Source organism: Ptychodera flava, chromosome 8 (assembly GCF_041260155.1).
Source record: "Ptychodera flava strain L36383 chromosome 8, AS_Pfla_20210202, whole genome shotgun sequence".
NCBI classification, from domain to species: domain Eukaryota; kingdom Metazoa; phylum Hemichordata; class Enteropneusta; family Ptychoderidae; genus Ptychodera; species Ptychodera flava.
In genome coordinates this window covers 17128432-17146537 of record NC_091935.1, presented here as the reverse complement: position 1 = coordinate 17146537, position 18106 = coordinate 17128432, and the positions used below count along the sequence as shown (strand labels likewise).

The 18106-nt window shown below is 37.6% G+C and overlaps 1 protein-coding gene across 1 annotated transcript in view; it reads left to right on the top strand.

Moving 5' to 3' along the window:
• LOC139138670 (uncharacterized) overlaps positions 1-18106 on the top strand; it is a 38760-nt gene that overhangs the window by 14892 nt on the left and 5762 nt on the right. The window contains exons 8-18 of the mRNA XM_070707157.1: positions 6664-6874; positions 7168-7299; positions 7587-7752; positions 10113-10234; positions 12036-12161; positions 12316-12513; positions 13198-13388; positions 14072-14234; positions 14754-14864; positions 15390-15547; positions 16562-16687. Coding sequence (XP_070563258.1) covers positions 6664-6874; positions 7168-7299; positions 7587-7752; positions 10113-10234; positions 12036-12161; positions 12316-12513; positions 13198-13388; positions 14072-14234; positions 14754-14864; positions 15390-15547; positions 16562-16687 — 1704 coding nt within the window. The remainder of the gene's footprint in view (positions 1-6663; positions 6875-7167; positions 7300-7586; positions 7753-10112; positions 10235-12035; positions 12162-12315; positions 12514-13197; positions 13389-14071; positions 14235-14753; positions 14865-15389; positions 15548-16561; positions 16688-18106) is intronic.

Genomic DNA, 18106 nt, shown 5'->3' with positions numbered 1-18106 from the left:
TGTGACCTTTAGTTCCGTGACCTCTAGCCATGCCTACTTCCTGTCCTCGCTATGCTTACTGTATTAGTACAGTAAACACACCGACGTCAGTAAACACAGCGACGTCTGTACGCATGGCCGGCCATATGGAGAGGGAAGTAGGCATGGCTAGAGGTCACGGAACTAAAGGTCACATTTACATATGATCACACTCCCTATTGAGGGCGCACTATACATGCCAATACAAGCTACACAAAAGACAGCTACACAAGTGTTGTGCTCTTCAGCTAGTTTATTTTTAACATTGAAAAAGAAAGAAAAACGCTGTAATATTGACTTATATAGCCACTTATGAGCCCCTGTGGTATAACTACCTTGCTGGTGCGTTCGTTGTTGACTTTGTCAAATTTAATTTTAGTTTTCACCTCCATAGACTCCCATGTATAAAGCAGTCCATAGACTCCCATGTATAAGGCAGTCCATGGACTCCCATGTATAAGGCAGTCCATGGACTCCCATGTATAAGGCCAAGAAAAATAACAATTTAGTTTCTCATCGTATTCATATTGCAAAAAGGATGCAGTGACACAGTTTTTTATAGTCCCCACAGATAAAGTTCAGAAAACTTATAGATTGGGTCATGTCCGTCCGTGAGTCCATCCGTGAGCTCATCCGTTCACGCAGATATCTCAGACACTTTGACAAAATGTCACGTGACCTTGGTGACCTTTGACCTCGAATATACATATTTGTCCATAATTCAGTAACCACAAGTGCTAAACCTTTCATATATAGTATGATGGGACACCCTATGACGCCACATATTGTACCTCATTAATTATGCACATATCTAATTTTGAGCGAGCCAATAGAGCCTGAGGTCTGATGTTTGGTATGTAGGGATAACTTAGCAATACAATTTTTTTGACAAAATGTCACGTGACCTTGGTGACCTTTGACCTCAATTATACATATTTGTCCATAACTCAGTAACCACAAGTGCTACAGCCTTCATATTTGGTATGATGAGACACCTTATGACGCCACATATTGTTCCTCATTAATTATGTGCATATTTAATTTTGAGCGAGCCAATAGAGCCTGAGGTCTGATTTTTAGTATGTAGGGATAACCTAGCAATACAAATTTTTTGGCAAAATGTCACGTGACCTCAATGACCTTTGACCTCAAATATACATATTTGTGTATAAGTCAGTAACCACAAGTGCTACAGCCTTCATATATGGTATGATGGGACACCTTATGACGCCACATATTGTACCTCATTAATTATGTGCATATCTAATTTTGAGCGAGCCAATAGAGCTAGATGTCTGATTTTTGGTATATAGGGATAGACTATAGGATTGAAATTTTTTGACAACATGTCATGTGACCTCGATAACCTTTTACCTAAAATACACGATTATGTCAATAAATAAGTAATCACAAGTGCTATGTCTTTTATATTTAGTAGGATGGGAGACCTTATGACAACACATGCTTTACCTCATTAATTATGCACATATATAATTGTGGGCAAGCCAATAGAGCTAGAGGTCTGAATTATAATAAGCAATACAATTTTTTTCAAAATGTCACGTGACCTTGATGACCTTTGACCTTGATTATGCGTATATATATGCATAACTCAAGTTCTTTACGCTTCAATTTTGATAGGATAATAGACCTTAAGATGTCACATCTTGTACCTCATTTATTATGCATATATGTTTTTCTTGGCTGGCCAATACAGCTAGAGGGCTGATCTTTTTTCCCGATTTAAAACCGTAACTTAGACGTGCCTCTTGTTTCAAATTGGGAACAATGACATAGACCTATGTGTCCATAGATCTGAACATATACACTCCAGTGATACTTCTTTAAGACCCCATTTCCTGCCCAATCAAGACTAATACTCCTATTACAAGTGGGGACTATGTCATTGTCAATGACTTGTATTTTAATACGTTTGACTGCGATTTGTATCGCAAATAAGCATAGATATCGCACGAGTAGGTGTGGTGTTACAGTTGTAAACACACTTATGGTCAGGAACTTGTAAACATCACGAGGCTGAAGGCCGAGTGATGTTTACAAGTTCCTGACCATAAGTGACAGCTCACCTACGAGGTGCCATCAACGACTTATACCACGAAAAACAGGCCAATCTTCTCTAAAATTTGAAAATAACTGCAAATAATCGTCGACTTTTGATTTGAACACCCACATTGGAATGGGGCGACCCATTGTACGTCGAAAGGTCCACAGAGGTCATTATGAATCTGACATGTGAGTTTGGGAGAATGACCTATCCCAGACAAGTAGGATAAGGGCTCTGGTCAACTGGAAATCTGCATTTGAATGAGGGCTACAGATTGGTGTAATGCACCTGAGTATAAGGAAACTGTTTTAGTCTGATTGGTTAAATAAAATGGCTTGCCTTACTCTGTCGTATTGGCTATTGGCTAGCGAGAAAGAATTCAATCTGTAGATGCGTGTGATTGCCTTGTGGATGCATCAAACGTTTAATGCAATTTTCGTGTTTTTGACCGGTCAAGATGGATCTTGTCAAATTGTCTGATCTGATGACCCTAGAGACTTCCTAGAGTTCCATTGACGGCCATGTAAAAACAACCAAAGTGGATTTTACACGGGCAAACTGCCCTACGGAGTGCATCAAATCCACGATGTGTAGTTCAACTTAGGGAACGAGCACAATTAACGGAGGGGGCGACTGGAAGAGAAAATATGTGGTGCATATATTTTTTACAGCCCCCCCCCCCTAACACCAGCAAAAAATTTAGTGGCCCCCATCACCGGCAACAAAATTTTTGTGGCCCTTCCCTCCCCAAAAACGAAAGATTACAAAGGTACAAAGTTGTACACATATATATAATCCTTATAACTTTTAATATATGCTTTAGTGAAAACAACATTCTTGCATTCTTGAAATAAATAATAATCATATATATAAATAATAAACAAACAAAATAACATATGTTCAAGCTTTACTACTTGTAACACCTACAGCTATTTGTCAGTATTGTGTTGTGCTATTTTAATCTCAAAGAACGATGAAATTACCAAATACCTTATAAACAATCTACAAGTTCATTCAGTGCTGTTACAGTTGTTATAGTTGAAGCATTGATTTAGACATGAATTAATTTAATGATGACAGTGTACACTGCACATCTCCAAGTTAGTCTTACAAGCTCAATATTGTCCATTTCATCATATTCTGAGTAAAATAAGAACTATAAGTGAAACACCCATGGTATATAGAATGAATGCATTGTCTTTTTAATTTCCAAAGTATGATACAGCAAAGAGTAAGAATTTTAGGACAATTTTGTCACTGAGAAGACTGAACTGAACTGCATAATTATTTTTGAGTCTGTTTGCTGGTATGCATGTTTAGCATTTTATATACCGGTATGTCTATGCTTTACTTCAACTGAGTATCTGTATGATGTTTTCAGATGTTGGGGAAGAATGTATAACATGACCATTGTGGTTTCAATGCACTTTCCACAACCGAGTGTCTGCCTTTCTATGACTACCCAAGATATTCAATGTTACTCCACTCTAATGACAGTCTGCCATTGGAATAGTCCTTCATGGGCTAACTTTAAAAGAACCATTAATGCCATTTTTTTCTCCTTTTTTCAGTATTTTTTCCTGTGTGTCCACTACGTATTCTAGTTCTTCCTATAGCATGGTGAAATAACCAGTTTCAACCTAGCCTCTGTATCATTACCAACCATTATCATTGTTGACAAATGAAGTCAATTTTCAATAATAATGTTGCTCATTTTACACATAACAACTGCATTGTGAGGTTTAAGACTTGGTATTTCATCATGCTACGAGAAGTTTAACAAGGAACTCCAGCTTCAACAAGGAACAAAAATGCTGAAAAACATTGCCTGTCTGTCAAGGTGTAAAAAATTTTGGTGGCCCACCCCTTACTTTCCCTGGAGTTTTTATGGCCGAACCCAAGAACACTCATTTTTGTTTGTGCCCCCCCCCCCATTTTCTCTTCCGGCCCCCTGCCGTTAATTGTGCCCGGTCCCTTATAAAAAGTACTTGGCGATGATACCACCGACAGGAGCGTAATATCGATGACCCTTGCCAAGGGGTAATCAAGTTCTCCTCCAAGAAAGTATGCGTCTTTACGTGAAGCAAATGTGCGAGATGGCTTGGATAGAAGGCCATCATCACACTGGACATTCTGGCAAGGTAATTTATTCTTTTGCTAAGATAGTTGTACAATCATAAAACGAATTCTGTAAAATTATAAAATTAAATTCATTGATCAAAATATTTTGTTGTGGTTGCGGCAACATCACAGAATTTCTTTCAACTATTCCACAGACATAATAAAAAGGCTGTACTTATTTCCATGCTATATGTGACATATGTTTTGTTTTTGATAATTGTAGGTGAATGCGGCAACATCTTTGTACCATTAAGGATTCGATGAGCAGCTTATCAAAGAACAAACAGGTCACAGCTCAGATGACGGTTTACGCGCCTCAAATGTTTGTCTACCGCAATACAAAAACATGTGTCAAATACATTACTACCACTTTCATCTCGTGTTAAATCAGAGGAAGCTGTAAGTAAACCCATTTCTTAAGTTGCTACAAAACAACATAACAAATCAGACAGGATTGGTCCGACCCAAGAAGACGCCGAATCTAAAAATAGAAAGATCTTCATCAACAAATCTTGTTGCTTATATTGAGCATGGTTCAAAGAAAGTTAAAATTGAATTATAAAAAGTGATGTTATAACATATCGGTTGAAAAATTGTCTTTATTGTATAATTGAATGTTTGAGAATGCTTTAGGCATCTCCACTGGACCTATTGTTCTCATGCAAATTAGTAATCGTTCATACTTTTTATATTTAAATGAGTAATCACTACACTTTTATTGATATGATGATTTTTTTCATTAAAGTGTGGTGATTACTTATTTACATATGAATAAAAGTATGACTGATTACTAATTTGCATAAGGACAATAGGTGGCAGTCGTGTTTTCAGGGAAAAATGGATGGCAAGAACAATAGGTCACATGACCTGGAGGTGTATAAAGATTTATACCACCGACCTTTCTTTGCAGCTTTGGTTTCTTTGTCTTATATTAGCACTAGTTTCTGTAACGATTTCTTTTTCTCCTTCGCCGTGCCACCTATTTGTAGTTTGACAATCTTACGCCATAGAGCTTAAAAGGAGCTCCATGCTCCGACGTTTTGTCACTGTCTTGCCTCTATTATCTGATGAGAATGCTTGCCTAATTTGCCAAAGTAAGCAAGGGTAAATTACTAATCTGTGGACGCTGTCACCAGATTATCACCAGATTAACTTTGATAAAAGTCAACAACGAACACACCTTTCGTTATACCTTCCTGGTGTGTTCGTTGTTAAAGCCCCCACTCAATTATCACATTTATCTAATATAAATATTAGTTACTTGATGAAATATTCAATGGAAAACAAAAGAATGACAAACTGTTAATGGGCTATTGACACATTTGCTAATGCGAGAACCTGGGATTGAGAAGGGCGCCTTTAACTTATATATATATATATATATATATATATATATATATATATATATATATATATATATATATATATATATATATATATATGTGTGTGTGTGTGTATATATATATACACAAAATGTATACAATGTGCCCATGTATATATATATATATATATACACACACTTCTCCAACAATGTATTAATCAATAGGTTGGTCAATCCTTCTTTTCAGCTATCTATCTATCTATCTATCTATCTATCTATCTATCTATCTATCTATCTATCTATCTATCTATCTATCTATCTATCTATCTATCTATCTATCTATCTATCCATCCATCTATCTATATGTCCATCCATCCACATACCCATGCATGTATGGGCCCAGCATCAGCCCATTAATCTAAACTACATACCGGACCACCTACCATGTTAGTATCCTCATTTTCGTGTTCAGCACTTATATTTACGGCTTGCATCTCCTATTTTAAAGGCGGAGCCTCCCTTCAAAAGGGAGCGAAGCCATGGCGGCGTTCATTGTGTAAGCTATAAGTGGACATTAAACAGGCAACACGCGGGCACACGCTCCAGAAAATGCCACTTTCTAGTATTTTCCGGCCGCAAAAACGCAGACAGACTGCCAAGCGGTCAGCACGAAGCTCCGATCGAACTCTATGGTTATATTCCAATTCTAATGCGACTGGAATACGATTTTTTAAGGAAATTCGAGCGTTGGTGGTGGGAAATCAATTACCGTTGGCAATTTGAACCGACCGTCAATCACACGCTTGTATAAACTCTGTTTGCAGGATTACCCAAAGGTGACAAAAGGTTAAGATCAGTTGGTGTAATAAAAGTTATAGAAATCAAACATCGTACTGGCAAGGTGTTTGACTGGGAGGAGAACTCCACTAATGCGAAAAAGTGGGATTGAAAATTGCCGCTTTAATACGAAATGCAATTCTGTAACTTCAAACAAGGAATATTTATGAATGATATCATTTTTTGTTGACTGGATACCAAAGCCAATCAGACGAAAATATGAACCACCTACGGTTAAGTTGCACCAACACATGCAGGAAAAGTGAAGCTAAATTAGAAAATTCTTGTGTGTTGAAAACAGGATTTTGATGACTTCCCCAACAATAGTGCCATCGACAGAAGTGTACTGAGAAAATACCACTCGGATCATCCTCTTTTGGAAATACAGCTAACAGGCGGCTTAAATTTATTAGTAACGTTGGCCAAGAAAGGGCATTGGATAGGCTGTCATGGGACGAATCCGAACGTAAGAAAAGTTGCACAAACCATTTCCTTCAGTGCTAAACCCATCGGTAAGTTTCGGTTTTTTTCTTTCCTTCCTTCCTTCCTTCAGTCTTACATACATACATATACATACATACATACATACATACACACATACATACATACATATACATACATACATACATACATACATACATACATACATACATACATATTCACACACACACCAACATTCATTCATCCATCAACATAGAAGACATATGTGAATGCATACTATGAACATACACCGATGATATAGGTAACACCTTGGCACTAAATATTTTCAACTTAAAAATTTTTGTCTTCCTCTTTTCGACTTCAGGTTGTCCGATTGGGAAATACGGCGCTCTTTGTGAAAAACAATGCATATGTGAGAATGGTGCAACATGTCATACGTTTACTGGGGCGTGTTTATGTCCGATCCAATGGAAAGGTGCTGCCTGTGACATTCCAAGTAAACGATTTTGATACTTCCCACTTTTAACTAGTGTTGATTAATGTCGATACAATTCGATACATTTTATAAGGCACTGTTTCCATGGATTGTGTAAATTTCTTTTGGATATTGTTGACTCCAGGAAATACATCTTATTTGTTACAAATGCACATGAAAACAGATGGATAACTGACAGAAAACTGTTAAAGACGAACAAAAAAAAAAATAAACAGAAATGCCAAGGATAATAGAGACATGATTCAAAATTATGCACACTTATTATCATTTATTCAATTTATTCTCAGAGAGCAGGTTCATCAAGTTTGAGAAGCCAATATACCAGTTCCACATCAATCAATATAGTAAAATAGACTGTGTGTTCTACCAATTCAATCCTCGGTTCCCACCATCGATAGAGTGGTTTCATAACGGTTCGTTGATTTCTCCCAGATTCTTCACAATTAAACAAAGGTAAGTCGGGCAAGGAAAAAAAATAGATATGTATCTGGTAAGCATGCGCTTCATTTCAAACCCCCGCATCAACTCTATTTTGTGTGTCTTCAACTGTTCAAAAGGTCAAAGTTCACCAGCAGTTCCCTTTTACCTTTCGAAAAATACTAATTTTCCCACAATCCATTGCTCAGCAGACAGCATTTGTCCATGACGTCGCAAAAGAGTTTCAGTAGATGGTGTAGGATGTCTCCTAAACCACTCCAAACATTGGTGGCGATCTCACTTCTGTTGCATTGTTGCTCCGGGAAAGTGGGAGAAGTGAGAGCGCCATCACTGGTTTGGAGTGGGGTCTCATAACTGAGCTTACGCAATGTTACCAAATTTAGGATACTCTGTGGTTATTATCGCGCTCGTCCTTCATGAGTTATGCCGTGTATGACATAACTCGATCTAACACTCCAAGTAATATGTACCCTCCTTTAAGAAAGTACTGCACAGCCACAAGGTTAAATACAAACATCGATCGACTGTATACAGGGAATGTGGTAGAAATGGCAGTAGAAAAGTTGTAAAAAACTATACGTCAGTCCAGAGGTACATACACACTCCTTCCGTTTACCATTGACGGAATTTCACTTAATTTTGGGGCTGGCCAAACAAAATTTTGTGTTCCTATGTAAAAAATATTCAAAGTCTATCACCTATTATAGTAAAGTGTTTTTTCAAAAGTAAGTAAACTCGTCAGGTCCTCAAATTCTGTATTTCAAGTTAATTTATGACCTCATGGCTCAAGGTTTACGAAATAATCAACATCAGTACTACTAGAAATGTAGCTGAAAGTTTATTTTCCTTGTAATGCTGTCGTTTCAATGATTGGTCAAATGCCTTAAGGGACATACGTAAACGATGTCTAGGCTGTAGGTTACAAGCGGATCTTAGCCAAAATTTACTTCAAAGTTAATTTACGTTACTATGTACACTGTACGGAGTGCCAGGCCAGAATGGCATTGCCTAATTTATTGTATACTTATTTGGCAAAGTATTCGTACCGCTGCAAACATGATCAAATAAGTTTTCAAAAGGAGTCCTGTAAACTTATGAAAATATCAACTTCAATATTTTTGGCTACCGAGTTAAGATCGAGAGATCAAAGATGGTGGACTGGGGGGATTACGGAATGAAAATTACCGTTTCGTTATATTCAGTAAAAATGAACAAGTTTTATACGGATCTATTTCTCTATTTTAGCAAGTGCTTAAACTCAGATACAAGCAATTTTATTTCCTGTCGAGGACTCTATGTTGGCTTTCAAAAAGAATTCAAGCTTGCGACATATGGAAAATAATACATCTCAATGAGTATAGATATTAGAAAAATGATAATCAAAAACAGTGTTAATATAGTAAAGGACATTTGGAAACTTGGATTGGGTTTTAAATTTCATCGAACGTTTTTCATATAACAGGCTACATTGTAAAGGACAGTGTTTCATAGTTTTACCATTCACCCTTGAACTTGGGACTATTGGTTAAGTAATCCACGGTTATGCGGAGGTATTGCATACATGTCACCTCCTTCCTATCTCCACGATGCTAATACTGTAAAGTATATGCAAATTCATGCAAATGTATGCAGATTCAAGGGATTTTTATTTGCCACTCCTAAAAAATTCAGATTACCCTGTTTTTGTTGAATGAGTCACAAATCGCCTCCATTGTGGACACCGAGACAAAACACTAACAACCTGGGTAAATCATGTGTTTACAATATGGCTGACAGGCCACATTAAGTACATCCAACATTTTAGGAACTATTTTGATTCATGACCTAAAGTGCTTAGGGGAAGGGGGAGTATTTTAAGTCAATTCAAAAGTACAATAAACCATTCCATTAACCGGTTTTAAAATAACAGAATAAATAACAAAAACATACTGCATCACTTTTGCCCAATGTCAATGACCATAAACAAGTTTTTTATATATTTGTAGTACGATAATGCCTTCGCTGTCTCTACAACGCTGTAATCCCTAATTAAGTCCATTTTCTACTTTCTCTCATAAATATTACAGTTGAAGTTTTAATGACATAATGTATGAACGCTGATAGCATATGCACTGTCAGAGCATAAAACGTCAATCTAATATGTACAGCTCATTTATTTGATTGTTTATCAAACGTTTTCTAGACTGCCCAGGTTGCATGTTCTCGTATTCTTTAAACTATTAAATTTTAAGTTGCAGTAGTTGATCGTAGACCGCGGATCATTCAATGGAATTATCAATATACGTTCGACGATTTTTCAAGGAGAAGTTAGTATCATTGTCTTGAGTAAGAAACAAAGGAATCTAATGGTATAATATATGCGATTTTTTTCCTAGCCCACAAAAATCTTGCATAATAAAGATGGGAGCACAAGATTTTCTTGCCGGAACATATGACTGCGTGGTGCGGGATGAATATAACGTGACCTACAACGACAGTACACTGGTAGAGATTCTTGGTAGGTTAGCCTATATAAGGCAGTAACTATCTCTATGCTCAGTAGTCCAAAGTAGAAGTTACACAACATAATTGTTGCAGTTTTCAAAATCAGGCTATTCCATGTTACTTTGCATGGAGAAGAGAAGCACAACCCTGAAAGGGACAGACAACAGTACTTTGAAAATCAATCATTTTAAGATTAATGGAGAAAGCTTGAAAAACATTTTTGATTTGTAAACCTTTAGTTGATTACATCTCTTATATATTTTGAATGACTAGCTACCTAAGGTAGGATAGACCATAATATTCTAGTAGCTATGTTTGATTTTGGATCTCTTATGCGCCTAGACAACTTTGTGTAGTAACACTCTTCGATCGATTGGCGCCTTGGAGAGGGCAGTTAGATTTATCCCAGCACTTGTACTCGATTGGTTTTGCATTTCCACTGCAGCGCAGACTTTAACCGCATCAGGATATTTTCCTAGCAGATTTGGTAAACAGAGTACTATTGCCGGAGATTATTGTCGTACTTTCCTTACGTATCAGGGAGTGATCAGCTATAAACGGCGGAAGGGGTCGGTTTGATCGTTTGTGTATCATGAAGTGGTCGTTCGTTTTCCTGATTGGCAGTATCTGCCATCAGTAAGATTCTGTGTTTCGTCAAGGAAATTGTTGGCCTTTTGGTTCCAAAGACCTTCGTTATTCCCTTTTGGTATCTGCTCTACCTTACTACACATCAGGCTCTTAGGGGCCGAAAGTGCATCATGTCTGTACCACAGACAAAAAGAAAGACAGACTAGCAACGCGGCACGCCTTTTGTTTTATGGTCGTCTCGATAAACTGTGGCCTTTTCATATTAAAATGAGCTTCACAGGTGTTAGCCTTTTTGGAGACTTCATTCGTGGTTGATAATTGCACGTGGTTATGCGAAAGGTAGGAGGAGATGGCATCGTGCTGCTAGTCGTGTAGCAACCATACTTACTTTGTGTGCTCTCAGGGCAGAAATCACTGATTCACGCCAATCAAGACTTAACACGCCAGCAGTTTCATAAACACTTCTTCCCGTGACGAACTTGTAAAAGACGATATGACTGACCGTAAAACAATTAGTAAAATCTGACAGTATCGATAAAAGACTTTCAAATTTGGTTCAAACACACTCATTATGTATTCATAAAAATGTGAGAGAAGATTTTAAAATGGTAAAACTGACCTCCCCGAAGCTCAAATCTTTCCTGTTTTCGCCAGCACGCCAATTCCACTCAGCACCACACGACAACAACAACACGAACTTTGCCGAACATACTTTCACTTAAAAATTGGCGAAAATACGCAAACTACCGAAGGGTGCATGGTCGGCTATCTCCGGAAAAGAGTCTAGAGCAACCTGAGACGAGGCGTACATGTAGGGGTTACGTAACCGCTTCACACCTTGAACAATACGCGTTGCTAGTCTGTCTTTCTATTTGTCTGTGTCTATAAAGAGACGGCTAAGAGACTTCAGTAACCATGACATATTAAAGCAAACACACACTGTTATAGCCAATATTTGACGTTTATTTTTGCAGTGGAAGGAACGCTGCTTGCTCATTCTTGTGCAATATATCAGTTTAGCAACAAGGATAGATGTCCATAAAGGAAAGAGAATATCTGATCAAAACTATACTTACTGAAGGGTCATCTTCGAAATAGCAACAGACGTCATTGAAATGGGTAAACAACTATCAAAAGCACTTCGTTTGTGACATGTAGATGATAATCAGCCAATTACCAGAGTCTTGAAAGTCTTTTATATGTATACTTCCATGTGTCAATTCCAGGATGTAACGACAATCTCTTCGGTGAGAAATGTAACAAGGTTTGCAACTGTAATAATAGTAGAAATTGTGATCGCATCAAGGGCTGTGAATGTCTGCCGGGCTGGAGAGGCGACAGATGTGACATAGGTAAGAAGTTCATCTTTCGGAGAGTCCTTTCCTCACGATAATGAGACTTAATTTGCAATGAGGTTCAGACAAACCGGGAGAATTCAACATTTTTAGGTAACTACCTTTTCCTGGTAGAAATGATGTCACGCAGAAATTGTTGTTCACTTTACAGTTTGTGAGGAGGGGAAGTATGGTGAAAAGTGTGCATCCAACTGTTCCTGCCATAACAACGGGAGCTGTGACGCAATCACCGGTGAATGTCAGTGTTTAGACCAGACCTGTGGACAGTTCTGTGAGGTTACATGCAGCTGCTCTCTCGGGGAGACCTTCGAGTGCGACAACGTAACAGGATGTACTTGTACGCCCTCAGGTAACACATTTTCCTATTGTCATCACATATTACACATTAGAATTCATCAATTACTGGCCTTACTGTTTGTCAGTCTACATGCATCTGCACTATTAAGTTTAAAGAGCTAGCACATGCGTTTTGTGTGAATGTAGGTGTATCTTCATGCCAATATTATGAACACGACTGGAACTAATTTGGGATAATTGGATGGTGAGGTAATGTCGAGATACTCTTCAAATATAACGTCATCTACTTTTCTTTTTTACGTTATACACTTGTTTTTATGAGTAATTTGTAATATATGCAACATTTTAAGGTATAGGGAACGTAACACTTTTGAGAAATTTGGAAAATTTGAAGATCCGAGTATTCCAAATTAGTTCCAATCGTGTTATGTAACATGTACGTAAGTATATGTCGACACGCCTTACATCTACATGAATGTATTTATCGATAGGCATGCGCTCACTTATTTGTACTATGTATACACGGATTTGTGTGGACGATTTTTTTGGAAACTAATAAGTCTGCCTCGTTTTGGCACTTTGTTCGGCGCATACTACGCCAGTCCCAAATGAGATTTAATAAATCTTAAATACCACTCGCTTCCGACGAGTATTCATTGTAGCTATAGATACTTGCATTTCTTAACATTAAATTGTAGCAACATTTCCATCGTTTTTAATCTTTCTAAAACCACAGAATTTCCAGCGATCGCGGATTCATCACTGAATTCTGATTCAAAGATCATTGCAGTTGTCATGGTGTCGTTGGTGGCGTTTATCCTGATCATGGCAGCAATTATTGTACTTGCTTACCGGAAATATCGCGGAAAAGCGACTGGCCAATATCGCCAGTTAACTGACGAGCACGAAATCGATGAAATCATAAAGGTATCCGTCTGTAATATAAATATACTGTGTACTGACAGTGAAGTGTATAAACACATACATTAATACGGAATGCAAGAGGAACGCATAAATAGCAAATTAGGGCTTAGGTTAGGTTGCAAGATTACACTCTGCTCGGAGGCGTTCTTTAGGAATGTCATTCGATGTTATTTAATGTGCGTATAATGCCTGACGAAGAAAACGAAAACGAGAAAAACTCAATGTACGTGTCTTGTGATATTCCTTGAAGAAATGGGATAAATTTCAAAGGACAAAAGTAAATTTGATATTCCAAATTTTACATTCCAGAGTTCTCTTTCCCTTCTTTGAAGTTGTTAGTTTGGGCATCGCTGTAGTTCGGGAAAGATATTTACATTTCCCTTACAAACCATTCACTTGAGTGGATGCAATCGTTTGATATATAACATTACTAAAATCAATAACTTTTATTGAATATTGTAATCTGCCCCATTTCCTGAGCGAAAAACGTTTTTGGCTTAAGGGGTTGGATTCGAATAAGAAACGGTACTGATAACAGTGAATGCATTATACATCTTCATAAGTTCAAACACTACTCTCAACTAAAGGCAAATGCTAGTTTATTAAACGATAATTACTGGTATATATTTGTTTGTATCAATTACTCTCAGGAGTGCTCAGAAACGTTTTTGTTTAAAACACTTCAGGATAATTCGGAACAAACGAAGAATTTGCTGCTGGACCCGGCTGACGTTACCGTCTACTTTGACAAGGGGATTCTTGGACAAGGGGAATTCTCGCAAGTTTTCCCGGCAGGATTGAAAATTGATGGGAATACCTGTGATGTTGCGGTTAAAATGGTCACTAAAAGTAAGTGCTTTATGTATGTATGTATGTATGTATGTATGTATGTATGTATGTATGTATGTATGTATGTATGTATGTATGTATGTATGTATGTATGTATGTATGTATGTATGTATGTATGTCTTTCTGTCTTTCTGTCTGTCTGTCTGTCTGGTCTGTCTGTCTGTCTGTCTGTCTGTCTGTCTGTCTATCTATCTATCTATCTATCTATCTATCTATCTATCTATCTATCTATCTAAGTGTGTGGTGTGTCTGTATTGTGTGACATCATATATATGTACGTATTATGCATGTATCAACAGATACGTGGTACTACATGTAAGTATAGACATGCACCCATACAGCTACTTGTATATATTATTTTGGATTGGGTCTCTGTGATGCTATGTCATGCTATAAATCTTAAAGTTAGGACAATAAACTATAACTTTGTCGTTTGAATGTAGTACTTGTATTGATTTGGTCACCAGAAATACAATAAAACTGGGGCAAGATTGATAGATATTGTGCTCACTTTTGCAGGTACATATGATTACATCAGCTACACCAACTTTCGTGAGGAAGTTCTTCGCCTTAGGACGTTGGATAATCACCCTAACATAATAAAGCTACACGGTATTATTCTCAGAAGAGGTAAGAAACATACTATAAGCTGCTCTTCATCTCACGACCAATTGCCCTGATAACTATTTCACTGCATATCCAAACATCTATTTTGCTCCCCTGATCCATGAGTGAACATGGTAGATAATGTTTCTCCCCTCACATGCCAGGTATGGTTGAGGTGTACAAAGTTTGAGATTTGTGACTACAAATCCTCTGATGGTGTTAGAAGTTTGGTGTCTGTCAGTGGTAGATTTCTGATAGACCTAGTAAAGAGAAGGTAATGAATGGGAAGTATTTTGGTGTTTTAAGAATATGGTTGTTTGCCTTTAAATTCTTGTTTAACAACGACTGATAATGTCTCCATGTTCCAAGACTATATAGGTGTAAGCTTGTTTGCTTGTTTGTTAATTTGAGTTCCACCATTTACTTTTTTCTGTATTCCATTTGAACTACGAACACTTTGTACCTGCATAATCTATACTTCATTTTGGGAATACAATCATTATTGAGTAAAGTCACGTTACAGTGGATTTCTTTTGGTAACATTTGAAGATACGAAGTATATGGTGCTGGAGTATGCATCTCGAGGTGACATGTTTGCTTACATTAAATGTTTGAGTCTGCAAAACATGTCAAAAACCGAAGAGGGAAGACTGGTCAAGCTTACACGCGACGTCACGTTAGCTCTACAGTACCTCGACGAGAAAGCGGTTAGTGCTCCGTGAATTACCAGTACATAACTAAGATGAGGGCAAGTCTGGCGATGTATCTAATTTTGAAAGTTGATCAAATTTGCAAATTAGTATTTAATTAATATGAATATGCAAAATTACTTTCAGTAATGTTATATACTAGACTATACTAAGTATAGTCAATATACATAGATATCTATGTTCGATTGGGACACTTCATAAATACGCAAATGGGCAGTACTGTTGATGTAAAACTTGTTCATGATATTGAAATCTGTCATGTAGTTGCTTGTTTATAATCCGAAAAATATTATATATGATTCTACCATTTTGAGAATGTATGATTTCTGAACAAACAATTATGCAATATTGCAAATAACCCAAATTATGCAAGCAACGTCCACAAAATGCCAATCTGTTGTGTCCACTACCATAATGCATCTGTGATCAAATATTATTAAAATCATATAGAGGCTATTGAGATATCGCCTTATATGCTGAAATAATTAATTATGCAAATACTCATTAATTATTACAACTACTCCCACCAAAAGTAATCGGATGTATTAATTAACAAAATACAGATGTGTGCTAAATGTCACTTCCAAATGCTCTATTCTGCCACTTCTGACATCGCAATAGCACTCGTCTAGCGTCATGCATTGTACCCAAATATCGTGTAAATATCCGCCTGCGTTGGGGTGTTTTGCTTATATTTGTTTTTAATATTTTTTTTTATTTGAATATCTTGCAGCTTCGAATTAACTCACGGTGTGCTAGCCTTACGCTCTAATTCTGCTGTAGAATGCAGGGTTACGCTTTATTTTTAAATTAGACTGCGGACTTCTCCAACACCACTGAATTAAGATGATGAGTGTGAACGCTTACCATGTAACTTCACGCGATCAACAATCTATTTTCGTAAGAACTGAATCGCTCATTCATTCCATAGATAACTTTGATAACTCATTATTTTGTTGGTGTTGGTACCAGGATTTTTGGGATTACTTCGAGTTTATGTTATCATTTCAGATAGTCCACAGAGACGTCGCAGCTCGGAATGTATTGATTACTGAGGACTACGTTGCAAAGTTGGCTGATTTTGGATTGAGTCGTGAACTCGCATGCCATACAGGAGAGTATGTCAAAGTGCCATGGGTGAGATATTTGCTCTTTATCACATCACGGTTACAGTGATCACATACATAGACCCTGTTATCCCTATAGTATGACGTCACACTATTAGTATACGACGACGACGACGAATCCATATTCCACAGGCGGTGGATATGGGACCCGGACTACTTTCAACGTAAGCAAACAAAATTAGCTGTTCAGAACTGGTGGGAAGGTGGCAAAGCATAGGGAAATATGGGGTGTTAAAATACAGGTGTCAATTACGGGGCCCAAAAACTCGGAAACACTGGCAAAAGATGCCAGAATAATGCTTCATCCCATCAAATTTTAAGGGTGTAGCCCTTGTGGTTACTGATTTATAAGCATATTTGTGAAATCGAGCTCAAAGGTTGTCTTGGTCTCTCAGGGCTATTGACTGAAAACTTATTACCCAATTTATCCATGTTTACCTAAAACTAGACCTCTAACTCTATCGGTTATCCCAGAATTAGATATGCGCATATTTAATGAAGTACAGGATGTAGTGCCTTTTAGGTGGTTCATCCCATCAAATATGGAGACATTAGCATTTTCAGTTACTGATTTATAGGCATATATGAATATTTGAGGTCATAGATCATCTAGGTCACGTGACATTTTGTCAAAAACTTTCCTTCCGCAGTTATCTCTATGTACAAAAAATAAGACCTTTAGCCCTATTTGCTAGCCCACAATTATATATGCAGATAATTAATGAGGCACAGGATGTGGCACCATAAGGTCCCATACCGTATAGCACTTGAGGTTAATGATATAGGCATGTATGCATATTTAACGTCAAAGGTTATCAAGGTCACGACATTTTGTCAAAAAACAGCTGCCCTGTGTACCAAAAATCAGAGCTCTAGCTGTATTTGCACAGTATGTTGCGTCATAAGGCCCCTCATCCAACCAAATGTAAAGGGTAAGGCACTTGTGGATATTGATTTATAGCAATGGATGCCTATATAAGGTCAAAAGTCATCGAGGTCACGTGATATTTTGTCAAAAAGCTTTCCTCCCAAATTTGTCCGCGTGTACCACACAATCAGACCTCTAGCTCTATTGGCTAGCCCAGAATTAGACATTCGCATAATTAATGAAGTACAGGGTGTGGCGCCATCAGATTCCCCATCATACAGAATATACGGATAGTTTTTAATCGGATTCGAACCCACAACATACGGCATCAGTCGCCTAGCTGAGAGGCCAGAGACAGAACCAGTCGGCTAAATCTCCACTCCCAAAAAAGAGTGGTTCAATAGCCGGCTAAGTTGTTACATTTTTCCGACTGAGACCGCTCAACACGTTGTAGAGTTCGTGAAGCACTCACGCACGCATGCTCACTATCATACATCGCACATACACACTACATCGAAGCGAAGAAACGAATTTCATCGCTTTAACTGGGCGAACGATAAC